The sequence below is a fragment of the Odontesthes bonariensis genome, chromosome 15 (genome assembly GCF_027942865.1).
Source record: "Odontesthes bonariensis isolate fOdoBon6 chromosome 15, fOdoBon6.hap1, whole genome shotgun sequence".
In the NCBI taxonomy this organism is placed as follows: Eukaryota; Metazoa; Chordata; class Actinopteri; order Atheriniformes; family Atherinopsidae; genus Odontesthes; species Odontesthes bonariensis.
Window position 1 is genome coordinate 25,480,649 of NC_134520.1, and position 21,213 is coordinate 25,501,861.

At 41.8% G+C, this 21,213-nt stretch overlaps 1 protein-coding gene across 1 annotated transcript; it reads right to left on the reverse strand.

Moving 5' to 3' along the window:
• Nucleotides 1–1,478: 1,478 nt before the first annotated feature.
• On the reverse strand, nucleotides 1,479–20,086 carry tdrd5 (tudor domain containing 5). Its single transcript, XM_075484416.1, has 18 exons — nucleotides 19,909–20,086; nucleotides 15,166–15,409; nucleotides 14,590–14,795; nucleotides 13,528–13,819; nucleotides 13,299–13,450; nucleotides 12,055–12,138; nucleotides 11,503–11,562; nucleotides 9,295–9,457; nucleotides 8,729–8,910; nucleotides 8,257–8,471; nucleotides 7,939–8,148; nucleotides 7,773–7,839; nucleotides 7,191–7,391; nucleotides 6,829–6,963; nucleotides 5,601–5,666; nucleotides 5,042–5,227; nucleotides 4,769–4,943; nucleotides 1,479–1,932 (listed from the first exon to the last, which is right to left on the reverse strand). The coding sequence occupies exons 2-18, from the start codon at nucleotides 15,392–15,394 to the stop codon at nucleotides 1,796–1,798; spliced, it is 2,760 nt and encodes a 919-aa protein (XP_075340531.1). The 5' UTR covers nucleotides 15,395–15,409; nucleotides 19,909–20,086; the 3' UTR covers nucleotides 1,479–1,795.
• Between the last annotated feature and the right edge of the window lie 1,127 nt (nucleotides 20,087–21,213).

Below are 21,213 nucleotides of genomic sequence, written 5' to 3' on the forward strand. Positions count from 1 at the left end.
GCTGACATCGCGATTAAGATTCCCAAGGACTGTGCTGCTGCTAATTGCAGCTTGCTAGAGCCACGACTCCAGAGAAAAACACGCCGATCAAACCCAATTCCACCACACGTCCAGGTCCTCACCACCCTTGGATTTTTGGCCACTGGAACCTTTCAGAGGGAGACTGGAGACAGATCGGGGGTGTCCCAGTCCTCTGTCAGTCGTGCGCTCCCCTTGGTCATCAAAACTCTCATCAGTTTATCCCCCATGGTACATCAAATTCCCATACACCGCTGTCCAACAAGTACAAATTAAGAGGGACTTTCATGCCGTGGCTGGACTGCCAATCATAATTGGAGCACGAGACACACATACGCATCAAAGCACCCGTGCTGTCGGGAGCGCACTGAGCTGAAGGCCAGGTGGGTGTGTCTCGATACAGCGGGGGCCAAACTGCTCTATAGACCAGAGAAGGCATGCCAGATTTGCACAATATTGCCATGAACGAGGGTCTCCACCTGAACCAGCCCAGGCAGACCAGAAGGTGTGGTGCCAGAAGACCCCCCCCCCCCCCCCCCCATTAACCGCCCCATCAAAGTGCCATCATGATGAGGCAACAACTGATTGCACGGCTTTAGTTGCAGTCATCGAGCGCCTGCCCATGGCGAGACCTTTTTATTTTTAAGCCATTTTCATATCAAACCATTTATTTTTTATTTCGGTGACACGAACTGCAGGTGACATGGTATTAATAGCACTCGTACTTGCTTCCCATTTCTTCGCTTTAGCAGGTCCCGTAATTCCACTGCTGACATGCTAAAAATGACAGATTTTCCTTTTTGGATCTCTGAAAGCAGAACTTCAGTCTCAGAGCCCGTAAAGTTGTTCTTTTTGCGCCTTGATGCCATTCTCATTCTCAGGAAGCACAGCCTTATATGGTATAATTTTGGGCGTGGAGTATGCAAATCTACTATCCTCGTGCACGTGAACTTAGATACACACGAGTTGGATTCACCATTTACGCAGGTCGTTTACACACTTTTTCCGAAGTTAAGAGCGCTTGTTGAATCTGACGTGGCGTGTTCGTATGAGACCTTCTTACGAAAAAAGTGAGAGCAATTTAGAATAAAAACACGAAAATGTTCTTGCATGAGGCCCAATGTTCTCAGACTAGTAAAAAGTCTGAATATCAAACAATTGCTTCGTTCTGTTTGTGGCCTACGGTATATCGATGATATTTACAGTTCAGTATTATTTGCACCATCATTTTTCAGGTTAAAATAGTCTAGACTGAACAGGCGGAGGCAAAAAGCTTTGATTCGGTTTTTGTCACACTTTTGTTCCACATTGTGCTCATTAATACGAAGATTAAAAAAAAAATACTAGAAAAAAACAATAACTTGTAAAAAAAAAAAAAAATACACAAATTAAAAAAACTAAAATATTCCTTCAAATAAAATTTATTTGACAAAATATTTTGTCTTTGTCATAACAGCACTTTGAATCATTTAAACACTCCAAAACATTAATATCTGTATAAGGTATTCAAACCACTGATTGTTTTTAAGGAAAAAGAAAAAGCAAGAAGCCTTTAACAAAAGCTTAATCACAGTTATGAAAGAATCATTTATTTCCTTTTTTTTAACGTAACTGTTAGAAAAGTGCTTCAGTTGCACCAACATAAACTGTCAATCAAAGTTTAACAAATCTACTTTAAAATGACATGAATACAAACTTCCATAAAAAAAAAGAAAAAAAAAAGGTCAGTACATTACTTAATTCTTTTATGTTTATTCAGTTGGGAACAGCAGCTGCTTCATCTTTCTTGTGGGTTGCTTTTGCAGCGGTGTAGCAGTTGTGTTGAGGTAGATGAAGGAGACACAGCCCGTCTGGCTCCAAACAGAGGAAACAGGATGCCAGAGTTCCGCAGGATGAAAGGAGACATGGGAGCACCTGGGAAACACAAACACACTCAATATATTATAATATGTAATGATAGATTTAGAATTCTACGCAAAATCACATTTTCAAATCCATCGTAAATTGCTACATCATCATATAGATCATTTGCAATATCAAACCATGGTTCAAAACTTGATAACCAACTCATTTTATCACTGTTTTGCAGGAAACCTGCAGCAGCTTTTAAATTAACTAAATTACATCACACAAGAAAAAAAAAATACATTTCAGACATCGTCAGGAGGACCTGCCATAGCAACAACTCACAAACGTCAAGTGAGTCATTTTAATTTCACGTTTCAGACTTTAAAGAACATTTCCCAACATTCCCATTGTGAGTTCTGGTCATTGGAGTCTGCTGGATGTGTAACCACACAGGACAGCAATGCAGGGTGGATAGTTTCACCATTCAAATATAAATAACCCGGGAGTTACATTTCCAACTCAACTCAACAGCAATCTGACGAATAAACTCAGCTGTTTGATATTGTGACAAACCACAAATGCAGAATTAGCAGTTTTCACAATGTTAATAGACAGTAAACCAGTCTGAGGTTATGTTGGGAAACAACACACAGAGCTATAAGTTGCAGGGAATACTGACACCAAGTTGCCAAATACCATCTGAAGATAAAAACATGCTTTCAGAAAGCACAAACATATTTCCTGATTTGTCACACTACAATTCTTGTTTTTATCTTCCAGCTTTAACCGTATTTGTGCAGCTGTGTGAAGCACTTTGATGCTATAGTCTCCAATAGCAAGATCAGTATATAAATCTGCTTTGATCCATTCTGTTTGGCTTTTTCCACAAGCATGGTGCAAGTGAAAGACCAATGAGGCAGCAGAGCATCTGGAAGTATCTTGTTGGGTCAAATAGCTCTGGTAACAGGTTTAATTGGATCTGTGTCAGGTTCTCCCTGCAGGTACATCCACCGCAGCAGGCAGCATATGGATGGAAATCAATATGCCCTTTCTGTATCCATGGACAGGCTCTAATTTCATTGAGGGCTTTTCGGTCAGTGTATGTTTTGGTCATTGGATTTTCCGTTCAGAGGTGACTATTGAAAAAAAAAAAAAAAACGAGCACTTATTTGATTTTCGTTTTAAAATTAAATTAAATATTATTAAACTGTTAAAACGGATTTATTGAAAATGGCTTCATTTTGGTTGCTTGCAGAACGTAAATTATCTTCATTTTTTATTATTATCATCATTATTACCATTTTCATTACTATTACTAGAATACAAATATTATAACATTATTATTATTATCATTATCATCATTATTATCTTTATACAGGTGCTGGTGTTGGGTGTTTTCCACTGTTGTGTCCTTTGTACATTTCTGTATATAACAGTGCTGAGTGCGAGTGAGATGAAGATTTCAATTTCCCTGAGGGAACCTCCCAAAGGGATTAATAAAGTCATCTATCTATCTATCTATCTATCTATCTATCTATCTATCTATCTAAAACAAGATCACTACAATACAACCCGTTTTACTGTATTTTCAGACCAGGAGTGGCAGATTATGTGGGCGAATCACAGAGAGGCGCTGCGGTGGGAGGGACTTACGAGGTCACGTGACTAAGTATACCTGTTTAGGCTAATGAAAGTCTCTAGCCCCTTTCACACTGCCGAATAACCCACGTTTAATTCGCGAATTTAGCGTGTCCGCTGTTGCGTTCACACTGCCGACCCGGGCTGCCGCGTCAACTCAACTCGCCTTTCGACCCGCGTCGGACCCTAGTCTTTTTGCCGAGCCGAGTTTGATGTGAACGCAATCGACGCGGGTCGGACGTGGGCGTGGCGTGACGTGAGGAGTTTAAAAGACAGAATGGACAGCTGATTCAGAACAACAGCGACAGGTGAGGACAAGTTTTACTCTGTTTTAGCCTACATCAAGTTGGAGACATTTTTTAATATGGCCAACTGGGGAGACAAGGAGGTACGCGAGCTCCTCAGCCTCCGAGCAGAGGACGTTATTTTCCGCCACATTTCGGGGACGGTGTTCGCGTTCTTCTGCTTCAAATTGTAGCTGGATTTCCTCAATTTGGAGGTTATAGTGCTCCCGTATTTTCTCCGCATATGTTCATCGGCGGCATCCCACGTTGTAACCATCCACACACTGTAAAGTAACATCTCCATGAACTGCATATACAATTGCATAAACGATATCTCAAGGTGTCCCGCCATCGTTGGTTTGAAAAATTTGATGCAGACAGGTGTATTTAACCCTACCTCCGACGCATGGCTTGTGCCTACGTCATTGTACACGCCCAGCATTTTATGTGTTTCGTGTGACGCTCTGCCACTAGGCAACGCCCCCTGAGCTCGGCTTCAGGCGACACGGGTCACCCTGACACGCCAAGCGTTCACATTGCTCGACGCGGGTCGAAGGTGCAATTTGGACCCGCTAAGGTAGCGGGTCTCAGTGTGAAAGGGGCTACTGTGTTACCCTGTTAAAAGAAAAAAGGAGTGTGTGTGTACATGTGGACTTTTGATTCATAATGCTATCATTCTACTATCCACTCTGTATGAAAAGTGTATGAAAAGTGTCTTGCATAATAGCTAAATCAGGATACTATTCGTGGTGTTGCCAACATAAATAATTATATAAATCAATACCGACTTTCACAACAAGGCTTATTTTGTCCCCCAGAGACTCCATGGCAACTTCACTGAATCCTCGAATATTATAAAAGCAAAGGTCAATTTAGAGCTTGATCATTCACTAGATGGATGAAAGGCAATAAATAAACCTTAGCAGACTGGATTCTTGTGGTCAAAACTTATGTAAACACTGTGGGAATCTGTGTTGTACCTTGAGTTAAGTCCTGGATTTGACCTAGCAGAGGAGTGTGGAGGCTCAGTGTCCTCAGGATAGAAGGTGGTCCAACTGACGAGGGGGCCGTGACTTTCTGCAGCTGCTGCACCTCCTCTGGTGGACAGCAGGAACTGGTGCCGGATGTAGTTACTGTAGGAGTCGTGGCCTGTGTCTGAGAACAGAGAAAAGATTCTTTTAACTGAATTATTATTCAGGAGCTGTTTTGACAGATGTGCTTTAAAAACCAAAACGCAGACGATGTCATCTCACTTTAGCACCGGCTTTACAGTGAGCTGGGGTTGTCCTCGTGTCAATAAGATCTTGGGGTGCACCAGGGGTTGAGGCAGAACTTGTTGGATTGATTGGAGGTAAATCCCAGGTCAAAGTGACTTCCTGTTCACTACAGCTGATGGTGTGGTCATTTGTCAGAGGACTGGATGGGTTGGCCTCCATCCCCTGACAGACATAACAGGGTCCCCTTCCTCAGTTAAAACCCCAGTGTGGTTTAACAATCTAAGACAACAGCTAGTTATATTTTACAGTATGTTAAGACACATGTTAATAACAGTCTTAACCCAATTTAGACTTAACCCCATTTACACAGTCACACATAAGCTACTTACATGTGCGTACAGTAACTGGTATAATCTCATACTAAAATGAACCAAACCTAAAATATTTCTGCTAAGGCTTTCAATTTAATCACTTCATTAACAAGTTTCAGGTTTTTCAGTTGTCGTAAATACAGATGTATGAACAACCGAAAACAACAGAAGACGAAAGCATTAAAGACTGCAGAGCCCTGGAATAAAGGCAGTGGTGGTCTTGCCTGGACGTCGGGGATGACAACATTCTCTCCAATTAACTCCAGGGCTGGTAGTTCGTCCTCCTCAATCTGGGAAACCAAGAAAACTCTTGAATCCTTCATATTAATATTTAACCCTAAATGTGGAGTGTTGTAAAGTTAAATCAACCAGAACAATTATCAAACTTTTTTTAAGGTAATGATCCATGTATGAAGTCGAATTGTTTTGCCACTGCTGTTCAGTCCAGCTGAAACTGGATTCATTTCTGTTAAATTAATCAAAACAATAAATAAAAAACTTTGAGTCGTTTTTCATTTTAAACTATCGTAGGAATACATCGTAGGAGTTTCTTTTCCGAAATGTCCAGTTGAAAAACAAGCAACTCATACATAAGAGACAATCTTGTAATTCAGCAGTAACAGCATCCATTAAAAAGCCGCTGACTGACTTCCATCTTATTTACTGTCCAACATCCAGCTGTGACCTTCCAACAGTGCGACTATACATTAAGCAACACTGGGTCCAACTCCCTCTTCAGTGAGATGATGTGCGGGTTTTGTTCAAGTGTGTACGCTGGTTGTGTGTCTGTGAGTGCACATGCGACACACTGGGTCTGCAGCATTGACAGCGTGGTCGTTAAGATAAGAGCTATGGACGGTGGAGAATAAAAGTTTTACAACTAGAAGAGTGGGTAAGAAAATGGAAGTTTGTGTGTGTGTGTGTGTGTGTGTGTGGAGAGAGGGGGTAGCGTTCCCTCTGATAAACAAAAACAACTGAGACATACAACTAAAAACCCACCACAAGCACCAAAATAACCCATTACTGACACTAATTTTCAAGGTTTCCAAAAAAAAAAAAAAGTTTGCAGCCCTTTGGTCGACACCCACTTTTTTCTCTAACACGCACTCACACCAAACCTCCAAATTTGTGACAGTTAAGTCATTTTTAAAGTAGGCTTGTCAGTGCAAAGTGAAATATGCCCCCAGTTTTTATAGCCACTGAAAAAACTGCATGACCTGCTCCTCCAGACAATAAACGCTAGCACAGTTTAAAAGGTAAAGATACTGCAAGACATTAACAGCAGGTTATTTAAGGCAGAGCTCTCAGTGTGGCCCAGCTGGTGGTGAACAAGTTTGTTGTAATGTAACCGTAATTATCATAACGCTCAGCAGTGCTAATTTGACCAAGTAAATGTGACAATTCACTGCGCGAACAAGGAAAATGACGGTTGACAAAATGTGTCAGAGCTACCTTCAGTGTGGCCACTTTGGACTGTTCAAGAGTGTCTGCTGCCTTTGAAGATAAAATCAGCTTCTCGTCCACCTGTGGCAGTTGGAAAAGTCCGTCGCCCAAATAGAAACTCACTGGTGTGACTTGGACACAGAACTAGGAAAAGAAAATGTCACCAATAACTCATCTCACAGACTAGCCTGGATGAAAAACATCATTGAAATACAGTATTTATATTTTGATCACTTTTACTCACGCAGTGCATCCCACACACAGCGATGTAATACACTGGATAAAATGCATCATGAGTTGATGCAGCAACTTAAACCTAAAACTAATATTTGTTCTGGTACAAACGTGTATTTTGTGTTGATGTGACTCACTGCTGCTGAGGCTGCAGGGCTGCACGCTGTCCCGTGGCCTTGGCTCAGCAGGACCGTGTGGATATAGACGTCCTGATCGGTGTGTGTGTCACACAGGAAGAGCTGCAGCACATCTCCAGTGTAGCAATCCAGAGCACCCACTAGGGTGCGATCAGAGCACAGATTTCTGAAAGAATCTGTGGCCTCAGCAGTCCAGCTATCCTGCAGGTGACCAACCACAGCTGTCTTATTCACAAAAACAAACGGTAACAGCACTGAGCAGCCGCTGGACAGTAACCAGAGGCTATTTCTGTTAATAATGGCTGGTATTAATAAAGTTTTAAGCTGTTGATGAAGAATTTTAACCTCAAGCTGATTCACTATAGCAGTTATTACAAAATACATTGTTGGCCCATCCAGCTGCTTCTGAACCAGAAGATGTTGAAGAGACATGATGTGTACCTGACAACTTATACTGTAAATTCATAGAATGCAGGGTTAATGTATGCATAAAACTAGGTTAAATAAAATATATATTATATAAAGTATGTTTTTTAAGAAGGCTCACATTTGAACATATTATCAAATAAGATTCAGACTTACTGAGGTGGGTTTAATTCCGGCGAGTGATGACGGAACAGCTTGTGCTGGAAGAACCGAATAACTTGACCTGAAAAGTAGAGACGCAAAGTGTAAAGAGCAGAGGAAAGCTCACATCTACGAGCTGTGCAATAATAGTAACTGCTCAGATGTTTTGACAGGCCCCTACTTGAGAAACTTGAGGGTGGCACTTTCGACCACAGTAATATCGCCAAAGTCGACATAATACACCTCAACCTGAGTGGGGCTGAGAACCTTGTGGATCACCACTCGGTAGAACCACATCGCTCTGGGTGACACACAGCAGACCTGACCTCGTCGGACATATTGCTCTGGAAGGCGGTATCGCTCCGACACCTTAGGAGAGGTGTAACATCGTCTGTGAGACAAGAGTAGAAAAAAAATCAGACGAAACCCACTGGCACTGCTAAAGGGGTAGAATGCATGACGAAACAGTACACATGGGACATTGTGATTAAATCATCACCTCATCTCAATCATCATGCCCTCCATAGCATGGGCCTCTTCACTCTCACTGAAACGGACGTAGAAATGTCCAGGTGACTCCACCTGCTCCACAAAGACTGACACTAGCTCTCGAGCACTGTGGCGGGTTGGCGGTTTGATACGCTGACTCAGCAAGGCGTCCAGTGGTATGACAGACTGGCACTGCACCTGAATGGCAGGGCACATCTCAGACGTCTAAAGGAAAACACATAGAAAACCAGAGTGAGGATAGTGAGCAGCACGCAGCAGTTTAAATGTTCAATATTTTTTATCATTCTATGATACGATTATTCAAACTCAAGGTTTTTAAGCTTTTATAGACTAAAGAAGTTGACAGCTCATAAAACTATAATTTCAAACGTTCACTGCCAAATGTCAACACATCCCATCCCCGTGAATCCTGCTTTGTTAAACAATTATAGAATAATATACTGAAAAAGATGATATCCAACCAGCTCTTTGGTCTTGGAAATGTTACTGGGCTCCAACTCTTCCTTTTCATAATTTTCTTCGTCTTTGAAATCGTCGCCATCTCCTTTCAGGTTACTTTCCCAAGGAGATTCTCCACTGGGGAAGTAGTAGCTCTTAACTGGTGACTGTAATCTGTCACTAAGACTCTGAATTTCCTTTGAGTCTGGAAGAACAAAGAAAAAAACACATTTATTTCCTGCTCAGGTGAAACATATTATCTTACAAGAAAGCTTTATGTCATGATATCTGAGACGCCATTTACTACAAACAGAACTGTATATAATTAGATGAAAAATGAGCGTTTCAAGAACAACCTGAAAAACACATTTTTATAATATATATAGTATATATAATATATACTCGAACATCAACTCGTAATACATTTATTGTCCGTGTTTATTTTTGTTTTTCAGCCAAACTAATTTCAAATTCTTGATGAACCATGTAAAATGATGTCAATGAAGAGCCAATCACATCCAGGAGATTACATCTCATGAATGAATTTGGTTAACGACTACAGATACAGACTACAGATGGGCCTTCACACCCGACTGTGTGTCGTCAGGGTCTTCTACTTCCATGACTGTCCAGTGGTGTCCGCTGTCATCCTCTGCTGGTTTCAAGTGGAAAGTGTCACTCAGGGCACCAACAAGCTCAGTGACACTGACAAATCCGCTCTGTAAAAATGGCAAGTCTTCACCAAAAAGCCTCTGAGGAGGGGAGAAAAAAAACACAAAAAAAACAGAGCATGAGGTCAACAAGCTCATCACGCGTCTTTCGTTATTACCTGGGGCTTCTTCTACAAGGCGGGATAAGTGGCTCGCAGAGGTAACTTGAGGTTCAACCCTGGGTTTTCAGTGTCACTTCTTATGTGTCACCATGGCAACCTAAGCTGCTCCTGAGCCGGTTAAGCTCGAGATTGGTGATCCACATGTTGTCAGAGAAAATGAGAAGATTAAAGCACAACGGTGCACGCACCTCTCTTCCTTCTGATGGAAAACGCTCTGAAAAGTCACTGAAAACTCTCTTCATGTGGGACACCTAAGTGGGAGAGTAAAGCTCTGTAGCATACATAGATATTCATCACTTTCAAGCTCGTTCCTGTTGACTTTTAAAGACTTGATGTCATTTTTCCCTTTTAAAACTGACCTATAAAAAGACAACCTTGCCTTTTTCACATGTGGCTTGCAACTGGCAACCAATAGCCCCTTTCACACTGAGACCCACTACCTTAGCGGGTCCAAATTGCCACTTCGTCCCGCGTCCAGCAATGTGAAAGCTTGGCGTATTAGGTGACCCGTGTCACCTGAAGCCAAGTTCAGGGGGCGTTGCCTAGTGGCAGAGCGTCACACGAAACACATAAAACACCTTGAGGACTTGTTTTTGCAATTGTATATGCAGTTCATGGAGATGTTATTTTGCCACTGAAGAACATATGCGGAGAATACAAGAGCACTATAATCTCCAAGTTGAGGAAATCCATCGACAATTTGAAGCAGAAGAATGCGAGCTCCATGCTGCCCTGAATGGCAATGGGGTTGGCAGAGTGGCTTCCTCCCCAGATGGCGTGGCACATGTCGAAATATGGCCAGTCCAATCGCCCTCTGCCACTCCTGCCGTTGTGGTCATTAACCGCATGGAACTTTTTCCTCATGGCCTTTAGTTTGTTTGTTGCATCTTGCTGCGTGGGAAACCGCGCTCTCCCATCTTTCTCGCCAGCCCTTCCAGCAGAGGTCCATTTCACCGTCTCCGACATGTGGCGGTAAATAACGTCCTCTGCTCGGAGGCTGAGGAGCTCGCGGACCTCCTTCCCAGTTGGCCATCTTCAAAAATGTCTCGAACTTGAAGTAAAACAGAGTAAAACTTGAAGTGAAACTTGTCCTCAGCTGTCGCTGTTGTTCTGAATCAGCTGTCCATTCTGTCTTTTAAACTCCTCACGTCACGCCACGCCCACGTCCATCCCGCGTCAATTGCTTTCACATCAAACTCGGCTTGGCAAAAAGACTAGGGTCCGACGCGGGTCGAATGGCGAGTCGAGTTGACACGCCAGCCCGGGTCGTCAGTGTGAAAGGAACAGCGGACACGCTTCCGAAGTGTATTTGAACTGCACCGTTACCGTCTGGACTTTTTATTGTCGGCAAAGATTATGTCCCAGATAATTGGAACATTGTTGCCATGTTTATTTCTATCATGCATATTAATTCATCAAAATGAATCCATCACAATAAAAGCAAATAACTTTGTTTTGTTTTTCAGTTTATTGTTGGAATAATAGTAAAAGTTGGTTTAAATCATTTCTTTGTCATTTTTAGCTTGTTGTTCTAAAAAAAAAGAATAAATAAATACATTTTTTTTAAATATAAAAATGAGTTTGAGTCTGAGATTTAATTTTGAGAAGCCTCCGTAAATTTATTCTTTCTTTGGTACAAGCAACATTTAACACAGCTTTTGTCACACAGAAAAAAGTCTCCACCTGCAGCACATTTTTTTAATAAAATACTCAATCTTAATCACCAGATCCACCTGTTCTCTGATTATATGGCAGTGATATTACCCTTATCAAAAAGAAAGAATCTGGATTGATTTACTGAGACGACAGCCAGCATTGTGAAACTGCTTGAATCAGACTTGATTATTTGGGTTAGGTGCATCAGAATATTTAAAGATTCCCAGGATATGTTGAACCAGCCTCTGAGCATTTTGTTTCAAATTATTATGAAAGCAACATATGCAGGAGAAAGTTATCTTCTTTTACCTTATACTCAGCAGGAAGATCGTGAACCGATAATCCACCAGTTGCCTGACCACCAACAACCTGCAGAGGGTTACAGACATGGATTAACCATATGTCTTTGTTATATTCCATACAATTATAATCAACCGAAATTAGGACATTAAATTCCTAAGACATCCTTAATTATGTATGTCTTTGGGCAAATTAAATAAAAAACTACCACTACCACTGTCTCTGACAGCAGATTCGTGCTGCTGTTTGTTCACGCCGTGCCATCCAGACACCAATGATGATGACCTTCTGACGACCTGTTGCTGTCATTGTGTCACTCTGACAAACGTTTCCAAGCGAAGGGACCGATGATATGACAGTTCGGACAGTAACTGTATTAAATTACCACTCCTGACTTATATTTCACTTCATCCAGCTGCTTTGCATTTAGTGCTGCTGTGTATTGCTGAAACACAACAGCGAGTGCATTTGGGGGACAGCTTCATTGTCTGTTTCTCATGCGCTTGCATGATTAAAATAGGGCCCTGGGACATGTGCTTGTAAAGCAGTGTAAATTCTGACCTTCCGTAGCTTGTCCTTCAGCTCCTGACTAACGGTGCCAGCAACTCCATTCTCCAGGATTCGCTGACGAAGTTCCTCCTCCAGCTGACAGAGAAATGGAAAGAGTAGATAACTGAATACTAAACACTGAATCTGTTTCCATCCAGTTCTTAATTACGATTCTGTGACATCCAACTCTTTTCGCTTCTGTTGCTGTATGTCAAAACAACTCCTTCAGACGGATCGCATTCTGAATGATTGACAAAAGTCTCACGGCTCTGCCTGCAACACAGTTCTTTTACTTCTTACTATGCGGGTTTTCCTGAGCTGTTCATATGATCCAAGTTTGGTTTCAGGATCCTTTTGCAGCAACAAAGACCTGAATTTAAAGTACTATAAAATCCCATAAGCAGTTAACATGGACTTCAGGTGCACCTGAAGGAATTTTAAGGAATTTTGCGTTTTGTCTGCTTGGTTTTTTAAGTTGGTTTGTGTGAAGTATATATGAGTAGTTAGTGTCTTACCTGCAGTAGAGAGTAGTCTGAGAGTAGGAATTCTGATAGTGGAGCCAAGCTAAGAGCTACTCAGAATTCGTTCACATAAGAACCGAATTTTCACCATCAAAAACAACTCAAACTTAAAAAAATTCATAGCAGTTTGAGCAAATGCGTGAGTGATATAGTGAGTGAGGAAAGCCTGCATTGCTACACGTCATCGCATGCACGGTGTCTGCGCCACTTATCTTGCTGCTGATCGGCTGTGGCTGACAGTTCCACTGGACTAATCACAAAATACCAACTAAATGACAGTAAAAATGAGTGAAAAGTCTGGATTATCATCCTTTAAACATTTACGACAGTGAAGATCCACAGTAAGCAATCCAAAAAGTCACAACACAAATCCAGATGGACTCAGCTGATCAGCAGAAGGATGCGTTGGACACCCAACAGGCACGCAATGGCACATAGTGACACGGACATTTTTTGGCCGAGAAAATAAAAGATAAAATGAAAAATTGTGATCCAAAAACGACATGATGTAAAAATCACTTTAGAAACTATTATTACATTTTCGAGGTATGAGTTGTTTTAAATGTAAAAACTTGCTCTTCTCTGGCTCCAATCTGAGTAACTCCTACATGGGCTCCTTGTTCTGAAAGCACTTTGACAGCTTGTCTGCTGCTGATAAGACACTGACTACTTCAAAAGACCCAAACGGTAAAAACGAAATACTCCTTTAAAGTTTCTTTATAAAGCAGAACACACCTTTATTACATGTTCCTGAAAGACCTGACCCTCCTGGCGGGGCACTGGTTTGGTGTCCCTGTTTCTCGCCTCCATCTCTGGCTTGCTGCTGCTCGCAGATCGGTGATTCAGCGGACTCTGCTTCACTGAAACTTCAGTTGGGGAGCACAAATCTATTGTAGAAATGTAAGTCAAAGCCAACGATGGAAGTCTAGAAGCTGATGAATACCCCAACTGTCTATCAACACACCTGGAGGTTTTGTTGGTACCGTGACTTTGATGTCTGGGACTGTGGAGACTGGCTTATTTGGCTTTATCAATCCAGTCCTCCTCTGTGAGCTGGTAGGTCTCTGGAGCGGCATGGGCAGCATCTGTTCCCTTAGGGTCAGAACTGAGCCAAACCTGCCTTGCTGGATGAGAATCAGGTCCCCTGCTGCCACCAGCATCTCTCCAATAGAGTAGAAGCCATAGTTGTGGAAACGCAGCGGCTGACCGAAGCAGCGCATGTAACTGGACTCAAGGTCAGACAACCTGAGTTCACCCTAAAAGAGCAGCCACAACACAAAACAGGTATCTCCTTCTCTTGTCTTTTTTTTTTTTTAATGTAAATAGCGTTTAAAGGTGGGGTCTGTGATGTTTTCTGGAGCATTTTTTATCATATTGTCTGAAAACCTCCTCACGACCCCATTGCACCCACTAAAATAGAATGTTTGGAAAAAAAACGAAATCTTTTAGTCCATTGTAGAGAGTGTAGCCAGAGGAAAAGTCTGACCAATAGAAGTACTGATGAGAGTTACTTCTATTGGATTCTGACATGCCCATCAACCGTCAGACCCCCTCACCCCTCCCCCCTGCGCGTTCACAGACTCGTGATTTTTATTTTTTTTCATAGTCAGTCTACATGACGCGCAAGGAGGGTCACTTCAAGTAACTCCACTCTAATAGACGTGAGCACTCTCGCCTCATCTTGTGTCGCGAGCATTCATGAGGTCTCGTCTAGTTTCGTTCTCGATCTCAGGAACACCTCGACCGACAGCATGCGCGTTCAAGTGTTTTGAAGGCGTGGTTTCGAGGGTTGGGCTGAAGGGAGAGGCAAGGTTGTGTATTTTCAAAAATATAGCTTGCAGGAACTGTTTTTCCAAGATCTCAGACCCCACCTTGAAGTGGGGTCTTATTTTGTTTTCATTTGCCCCATTTCAGAGAATAAAGCTAGGTTACCACAGAATAATTCATGCAGCTGACAAACTTAAGCAGGCTTAAAGAGTTCAGGTTTAATGGAGAAATCTTGTATGCATGTACCTTGAAGTCATACCTGGGAGAGTAGAAAGCGCAGCTGTGCCCTCAGTTGGGCAGGGAGGGGTGGAGGAGCACAACCTCTTCGAGGAAGAAAAACAAGGGGTTGACGGTAACGGGGAGAGAAAGAGCTGCAGCCTCTCTTCTTGACTTTAATGTCAGTCTTAGACATACGCTGCTTGGCTACCAGCTCCTCTATGCGTCGAGTGGACTCATCACTCACAGCTTTGACGTGGGAGACAAAGATTAGGGTATGACATAGTAGAACTGATTGAAGTTGAATTAGGGGGGGGGGCTTAAACATTAACACGTTTAATTAGCTCTGCTATGAGGGTTAAAATTGTCCTAAAAAAAGCTGAAGTCCACTGAATTATTGACGTAAGTTCCTTGAAATGAACAGCTGGTAGAGGAAAGGGAGTACACAGGGAAAAAAGATAAGTCATTTAAAAAAAAAAAAAAAGGAATTTCTGTCAATTATTACAGTCAGCTCAAACAATTTGACAGGCTTATTAGAAACTACTAATCTTTAATTTACTGCTGAACATCAACAGCTTTTAAGAACAAATAACTATCAAATAGAAAGTAAACACTATACCCTTTAAATATGGGCTGCCATCCTCCCCGTAGTAAATAGACACCACATCAGGCATCTCCTTGACCATATCCACAATGTTCCCAAAGCCCAGGACATTCAGGGGCATCGGATGCCCCAGCATCTCGGCGTAGTCTCGCCTGAGCCGATCAGGGTGCAAACCAATCTTGGATGAAATGAGCAAAGAGCGAACATCCTTCTTCAGCTTCGCCAAAATGTCGTCCTGACTCATGTTGCCTGCTCGAGTCTGGAGAACGCAGCAAGAGGACAAGTGTAACACAACATACAGGACATCCTGCACCCAGGTGATACAGTAGTATGAACACTTCTTTGAAAACTTAAGATTCAAATTTGACTCAGAGTGCATTTTCCTATATTTGCAATGTGTCATTGATGCTGTTAGGCATGTAAGGTGTAGGGGTATATGCATCATCATATGATAAACTGTATGTCACTTTTGCTACTACAAATAATTAGGTTTGTGTATGTTTGTTTATATATATATATATATATATATATATATATATATATATATGTGTGTGTTTATGTATGAAATTATATACAGCTTTTTTTGTTTTATCTTTGTCAAGCACGCTGGGTTTACACGATGTTGTAATGCAGGGTATACGTGAGAGTATCCACTTACTTATCAGTCAACGCAGAGAACCCCCCCCCCAAACTCTGTAGGAAGTGCATCACATTAATCACTTTGCTATAAGACAGTTATTTTTTCTTAAGAGGGCAAAAACATGGCATGCCCTTGTTTACCTCTCAGTGGTCCTGGTTTCCTCCTCTGGATGGATCGGTTAGGATGAAGCACTCCTTTTGAAATAATACTAGAAAGCAGTGGCGTGCACACATAGACATCAGGTGGTGCTGAAGCACCACTACCTCTGCCCTTTATCAACGAAAGTGCCCTTTTGAAACTTTGTTGTTTTTTTAAAATTATTATTATTATTAACATTTTACTGAGGCCGATTTTGAAATGATCTTTTGAAAACCTGAGCAATTAAAAACGACTGAAAACAATGCCCCAAAATGAGCCACCTTCCTTCTCGTGCACACCCGAGCTCTATCTCTTCCTTTGTAACGTGAACTCGCGCAGCCGCGTGCAGGGCACACCAGATGCGCTGCAGCAGCATCGCAGCTTAGCAGGCAGATTGCAGGCAGGTTGCAGGCAGGCTTCTTCTCCCGTGCCCCACCAGCCAGGTAACATACAGATCAAGTAAAATCATATCGTTTGCCCTCTAAGCCCAACGTGTAATCATTTTGTTGTGCAGTAAAATGTCTCATACAGCACCAAACAACTAAGCATTTTTAGCCGACTGGTCACCTGATAAACTAGTTTAACGCTCTAGCCCAAATCAAAAAATGCCCATCTGCCTTCATGTAATGACAACAGTCAGTAGCCTATAACTCCTTCTCGTACTTTTTAGTCTCTTTATTGTCTTTGTCTTTGTCTGTATATTGATTTACTAATTGCAGCCCAATGCCAAGAAAGGAGAGGCTGAAGAGAGAAAAGGTAAAGGAGCTACAGTAGGCAGCCCTGGGAAGCAGCTCTCTGCTTTCCTGGATGAAAGCAAAGCCAAATGATGAAAGGTTCATGGTCATGGTCATGGTCAGAATCACGTTAACTGTTTAGCGCCTTATATGCTATTGATCTGCTCCTTTGGGTTAATGTTATTGAAAAATCTTAAAAACTGTTCACATTTTATTTTTAAGTGGTTTGTACTAAATCAGCAGGTATTAAGATAGCTATTATTTTGTACCATAAGTCATTTCCATGTTACAAGACTTTAAGTCATGTTGCCCTAATAGGTCAAGAATCTTTGAGTCATTCCAGCCCTTAACTGTACATGCTAACTGGGTAGGCACACCAAGCACAGAAGCCATGGAAGCTGTGCACCTTCTCTGTGAATTCTATGGAGAAGATGAGGAGCAGACAGAACTAAAGGTCTTCCACTCCAGCTTTACTTCAAAGAACCTACAAGGAAAACTTTCAATACTGAGGGAAAACAATGGCCAGCTGATCTTTCCTGCTTTTGTCAAAATGATCCAAATATATGCAACATTACCAGTGACGACGGCTTCAGTTGAAAGATCATTTTCCAAGCTGAAAATCATCAAAAATAAACTAAGAAGCCTGTGAGGTGAAGAAAGGTTTTCTGACCTTCTCTTGCTTGCCATTGAAAAAGACATTGCGATAAATCACAGCGAGGTCATCAACATCTTTAAAGACATGGCACCAAGGAGGATGCTGCTTTAGAGCAGTACACTTCAATTTCATTCAACATGTGCGTGTAATTTTTTTAATAATATATTCAAGGTTGGATTAAACATATGGACAATTGGGCAATTGCCCAGGGGCCCTCGACTTTTAAGGGGCCCTGGGCAGTGAGGGCACAAGCAAAATATCTGGTTATCTCTTGATTATTAAACTGTCCGCGGGAGCCGTTGCGCTGCATCTGTAGTCTATGCGCCGCACAGAATCTCTGCCCCTGGCTGCCTGTAACTGTGACCATTAGCTGTGATTGGTTAGCCCGTAATGAGGTGGGTCAAAGGTGACGCCAATCAACGTGCACTGAGTGGTTTCATGATGTCAAGCGCTTGTTCACAATTAGCAAACATGGAAAAGCTAAGTGGGAGCGCAAAAGGGAAATTAAAACAGGAGAAGGACATCAGAAATACAGAAAATTTAAAGTATATTCCAAAAACTTTGTTCGTGCCTATCCAAGTGCATAGAAGCCTACACACATGTGTGTGACCTCTTTGGAGTTTTATTTGCGAGGGACTGCAATGATTGTGATATGCGTGAAAGAGCTGCTAAGCTGTGCTCCACTTATCCGACAGATCTAGATGGTTCCTTGTCAGACGAACTTATTCAGTTCAAGCACTTTGGGCAGAATGAGACTTCACCTGTACAGCTGTTGCAAGCTCTTGAGAGACATGGACTTAAGACAACATTTCCAAATGTTTATGTTGCACTAAGACCGTTTTTAACCTTGCCTGTGTCTAACTGTGAGGGTGAGAGGTCGTTTTCTGTTTTGAAACGAGTTAAAAATGAGCTGAAGACCACAATGTCACAGACACAGCTCTCTGCACTTTCTCTCTTGGGCATCGAACATGAACTTGTTAGTACCCTTGATTTTGAAGATATTGTACACCAGTTTGCACATTCAAAGTCCAGAAAAATGCCAGTATAAGAAGTTTGCCACATTAAATCGAGCATTTCAAATTTAAACATGCACATCTGTGTTGGGAATATGTGTTGTTAAATAAATATTGGATGCTTTGAAAGTGGTTGCTTACTTATTTTTTTGTGAAAATGGAGGACACTTCCTTCCATCTCTATGTAGTGGGTCAATTTTGCCAGATTATACTGATGCTGATGTGTTTTGTTTTCATAACATCATATGTGAGTGAGTGGTCTTGATAAGAAGACGTAGTTCTGTATTTTGTCAGATTAAGGTGATCCTGGGATCGTGATCATGGGCCCCTTGAATATTGTTGCCCTGGGGTACAGCGAAGTGTTAAGGCCCATTTATGCCCTACGGAACCGGACGAAATTCGTCTGTCCGGTCCATACGTTGCTCCCGGAGCTTCTGTTTATGCCTCCGTCCGTATTGCGCACGTCCGTAAGAAATCCTCTAGAGGGCGGTATATATTGAGTCATTGTCGGCCGCGGGTTTGAGAAACATGGCGTCAATTGAGGAAGTTGCAGTCATACAAATGTATATACCCCCTGACCATCTCACAAATCCTCTCCTCCATCACCTGGCATTTTTAAATCTTAAAATGTTTTAATCTCCTACTCTTCGTTCTTCTTCTTCCTCCATAACTTCCGGAGCCAACACGCTCCTGACTCTCTACTGCCCCCACGAATTCCTCTGGTATTGCTCCGTTTCGCCCGGAGCTCACCGGATTGCTAAGCTCTTGACCTACGGACAAACTGACGGATGAAACGCCCCCCGGAACCGGGTGAAAGTGTCCGTTTCCGTAGTTAACGTAGGGCATAAATGGGCCTTTAATCTGGCCCTGAATATAGTGTTCCACGTGCGCTAAAAAGTGCCCTTTTCTCCCCCCTGAGCACTTGCCCCCAAAAATGTCTGTGCACGCCACTGCTAGAAAGTGTGTGTGTATGTGTGTGTGTGTGTGTATGTGTATATATATATATATATATATATATATATATATATATATATATATATATATGACAATATGCAATACTGCTGGTCCATTTTGACGAAATAAATGTCAGTGCGCTTTTACATGTCACTGTTTATGACACAGAGTGTTTCATCCTTTTCTGAGAAGGACAGTGTCTTTTTAAGCTAGATAATTAAACTGCTTCTTTAGGCACCGCTAGGCTCACGTGTAATGAAATGTGTCTGTAGTTTATTCGCTTTAAATCATCTTCGTTATCTACCTGCACAGTGTTTACAAAACGCATTTGTTCAGCACTGTCTGTGAATAACACGCTTTGGCTCACAAAGCTGACTTATTGCACTTTTACTCACTGAAAAACTAGCAAATGTTGTGCATGTGCGAATGTACAAAAGAAAAAAAAGTTAGTTTCCCGTTTCTTGGAGTCAATGTAGTTAATAATCTTATCTTTGCATAAACATTCCCCCAAAGTATTTTAGACATAAATTTAGGTAATTCCAGTTACCTAAATATTTTATTATGTTTCCCTGTATCGTCCAGCGGTAGCTTGACCTTTCCGCCAGGTGAACAAACTCTACACACCTGTTGTTGCTAGCACACCGTCCACGTTGTTGGGAGCCGAGCGGGTGGCACAAACCGCAACGAGTCGATTATTCTTCAAAGATAACGTGTTAAAAATAAAAACAAACAAAAAAGACTGTTTAAACGTGCTTCCTTTTGGTAATTTTAAAAGAAAGTGGAAGTAGTCCAGCTTCGTGGTTCCCGTTGCCGTGGTTGCATGTCGAACATAGATCGTTTATTACAGAAGCGATGGGCATTGGTTTTCTGATAGAGAGTGAGATTACTGTACAAGCTCACTGGGCACAGTAGGCCCTTGGATTCAGGGGCCCCTTGTTCATACACTTCCATCCATACATTTTCTATACCAGCTTAATCCAACCCGGAGGGAGGCTGTCATTGGGCGAGGTCCACCCTGGACGGGCCACACAGAGACAACAGACAACTAAACCAACCATCCACGCTCACACTCACTCCTAAGGGTCAATTTAGAGTCTTGTTCATACCCAACATTTATATAACATAAGGCTATGTGTCCAAAAGAGACTCAAAACTACCAACAACAAAAAAAAAGAGAAAGCAGAAAAAAATGCAAAGTGAAAGTTACAAATATACAAAGTGCTGCACAGTGTGACACATGAGGAGCACAAGGGCTTAGTACAGAACAAAATCCAATTATTTCCGTCGTGGTAATGGTGACCTGCAGCTCATCTTAATGAAATTTAGGAAGAGAGGAACAAAATGTCTCAAGATTTCCATGAATAACTTTGACATTGTGACCCCTCTTTGCCAACGTCAGGACCACCACCAGGATTCTTTGTGTTTCCTTTGATCAACGTTTTGGTTTTAAGCCTCACATTGCAAATATTATTCACTCCTGCTTCTTTCAGCTCTGAAATATTGAAAGAGGGTTAGAGTCAAACCTACAGCTTTTGGCCAACCTTGTGAAAACTCCAGAGCAAACCTTGATTTTTTTTTCTCATTTACTCTCTTGTGAGTCCTTCATCACCTCTTTCACTCAGCCTCTGTAGTCCATCTAAAAAATGTATATGTCACCAAAATCAGACAAAAACCACAAACTGACACAATAACAGTAAAATAGAAGACAGAAAGACAGTGGAGGACATTAAAAGAAAAAGAAAATTGCATTAAAACCTCTCTCACTAAAACCTAGTCTAAACAGTAAAGTTTTCAATGCAATTAACGCAATTTTACAGTGTAAAAACAAGGTTCAACTGCTTGAACTGCCTGAAAGGATTAATCCTCCTTTCCATGGGTTTTAAGACTTGAAGAGTACAGTTTTAACGCATCTGAAATATACTGAGGGCT

Excerpts from the sequence above, each read along its gene's own strand:
- tdrd5 (XM_075484416.1), bottom strand. The coding sequence starts at position 15,394 with ATGAGTCAGGACGACATTTTGGCGAAGCTGAAGAAGGATGTTCGCTCT. Across the intron at positions 13,820-14,589 it reads TGCGCTTTCTACTCTCCCAG|GGTGAACTCAGGTTGTCTGA; the intron begins GTATGACTTCAA and ends CTGCTCTTTTAG. Across the intron at positions 12,139-13,298 it reads TTCAGGAACATGTAATAAAG|CTGGAGGAGGAACTTCGTCA; the intron begins GTGTGTTCTGCT and ends TTTCTCTGTCAG.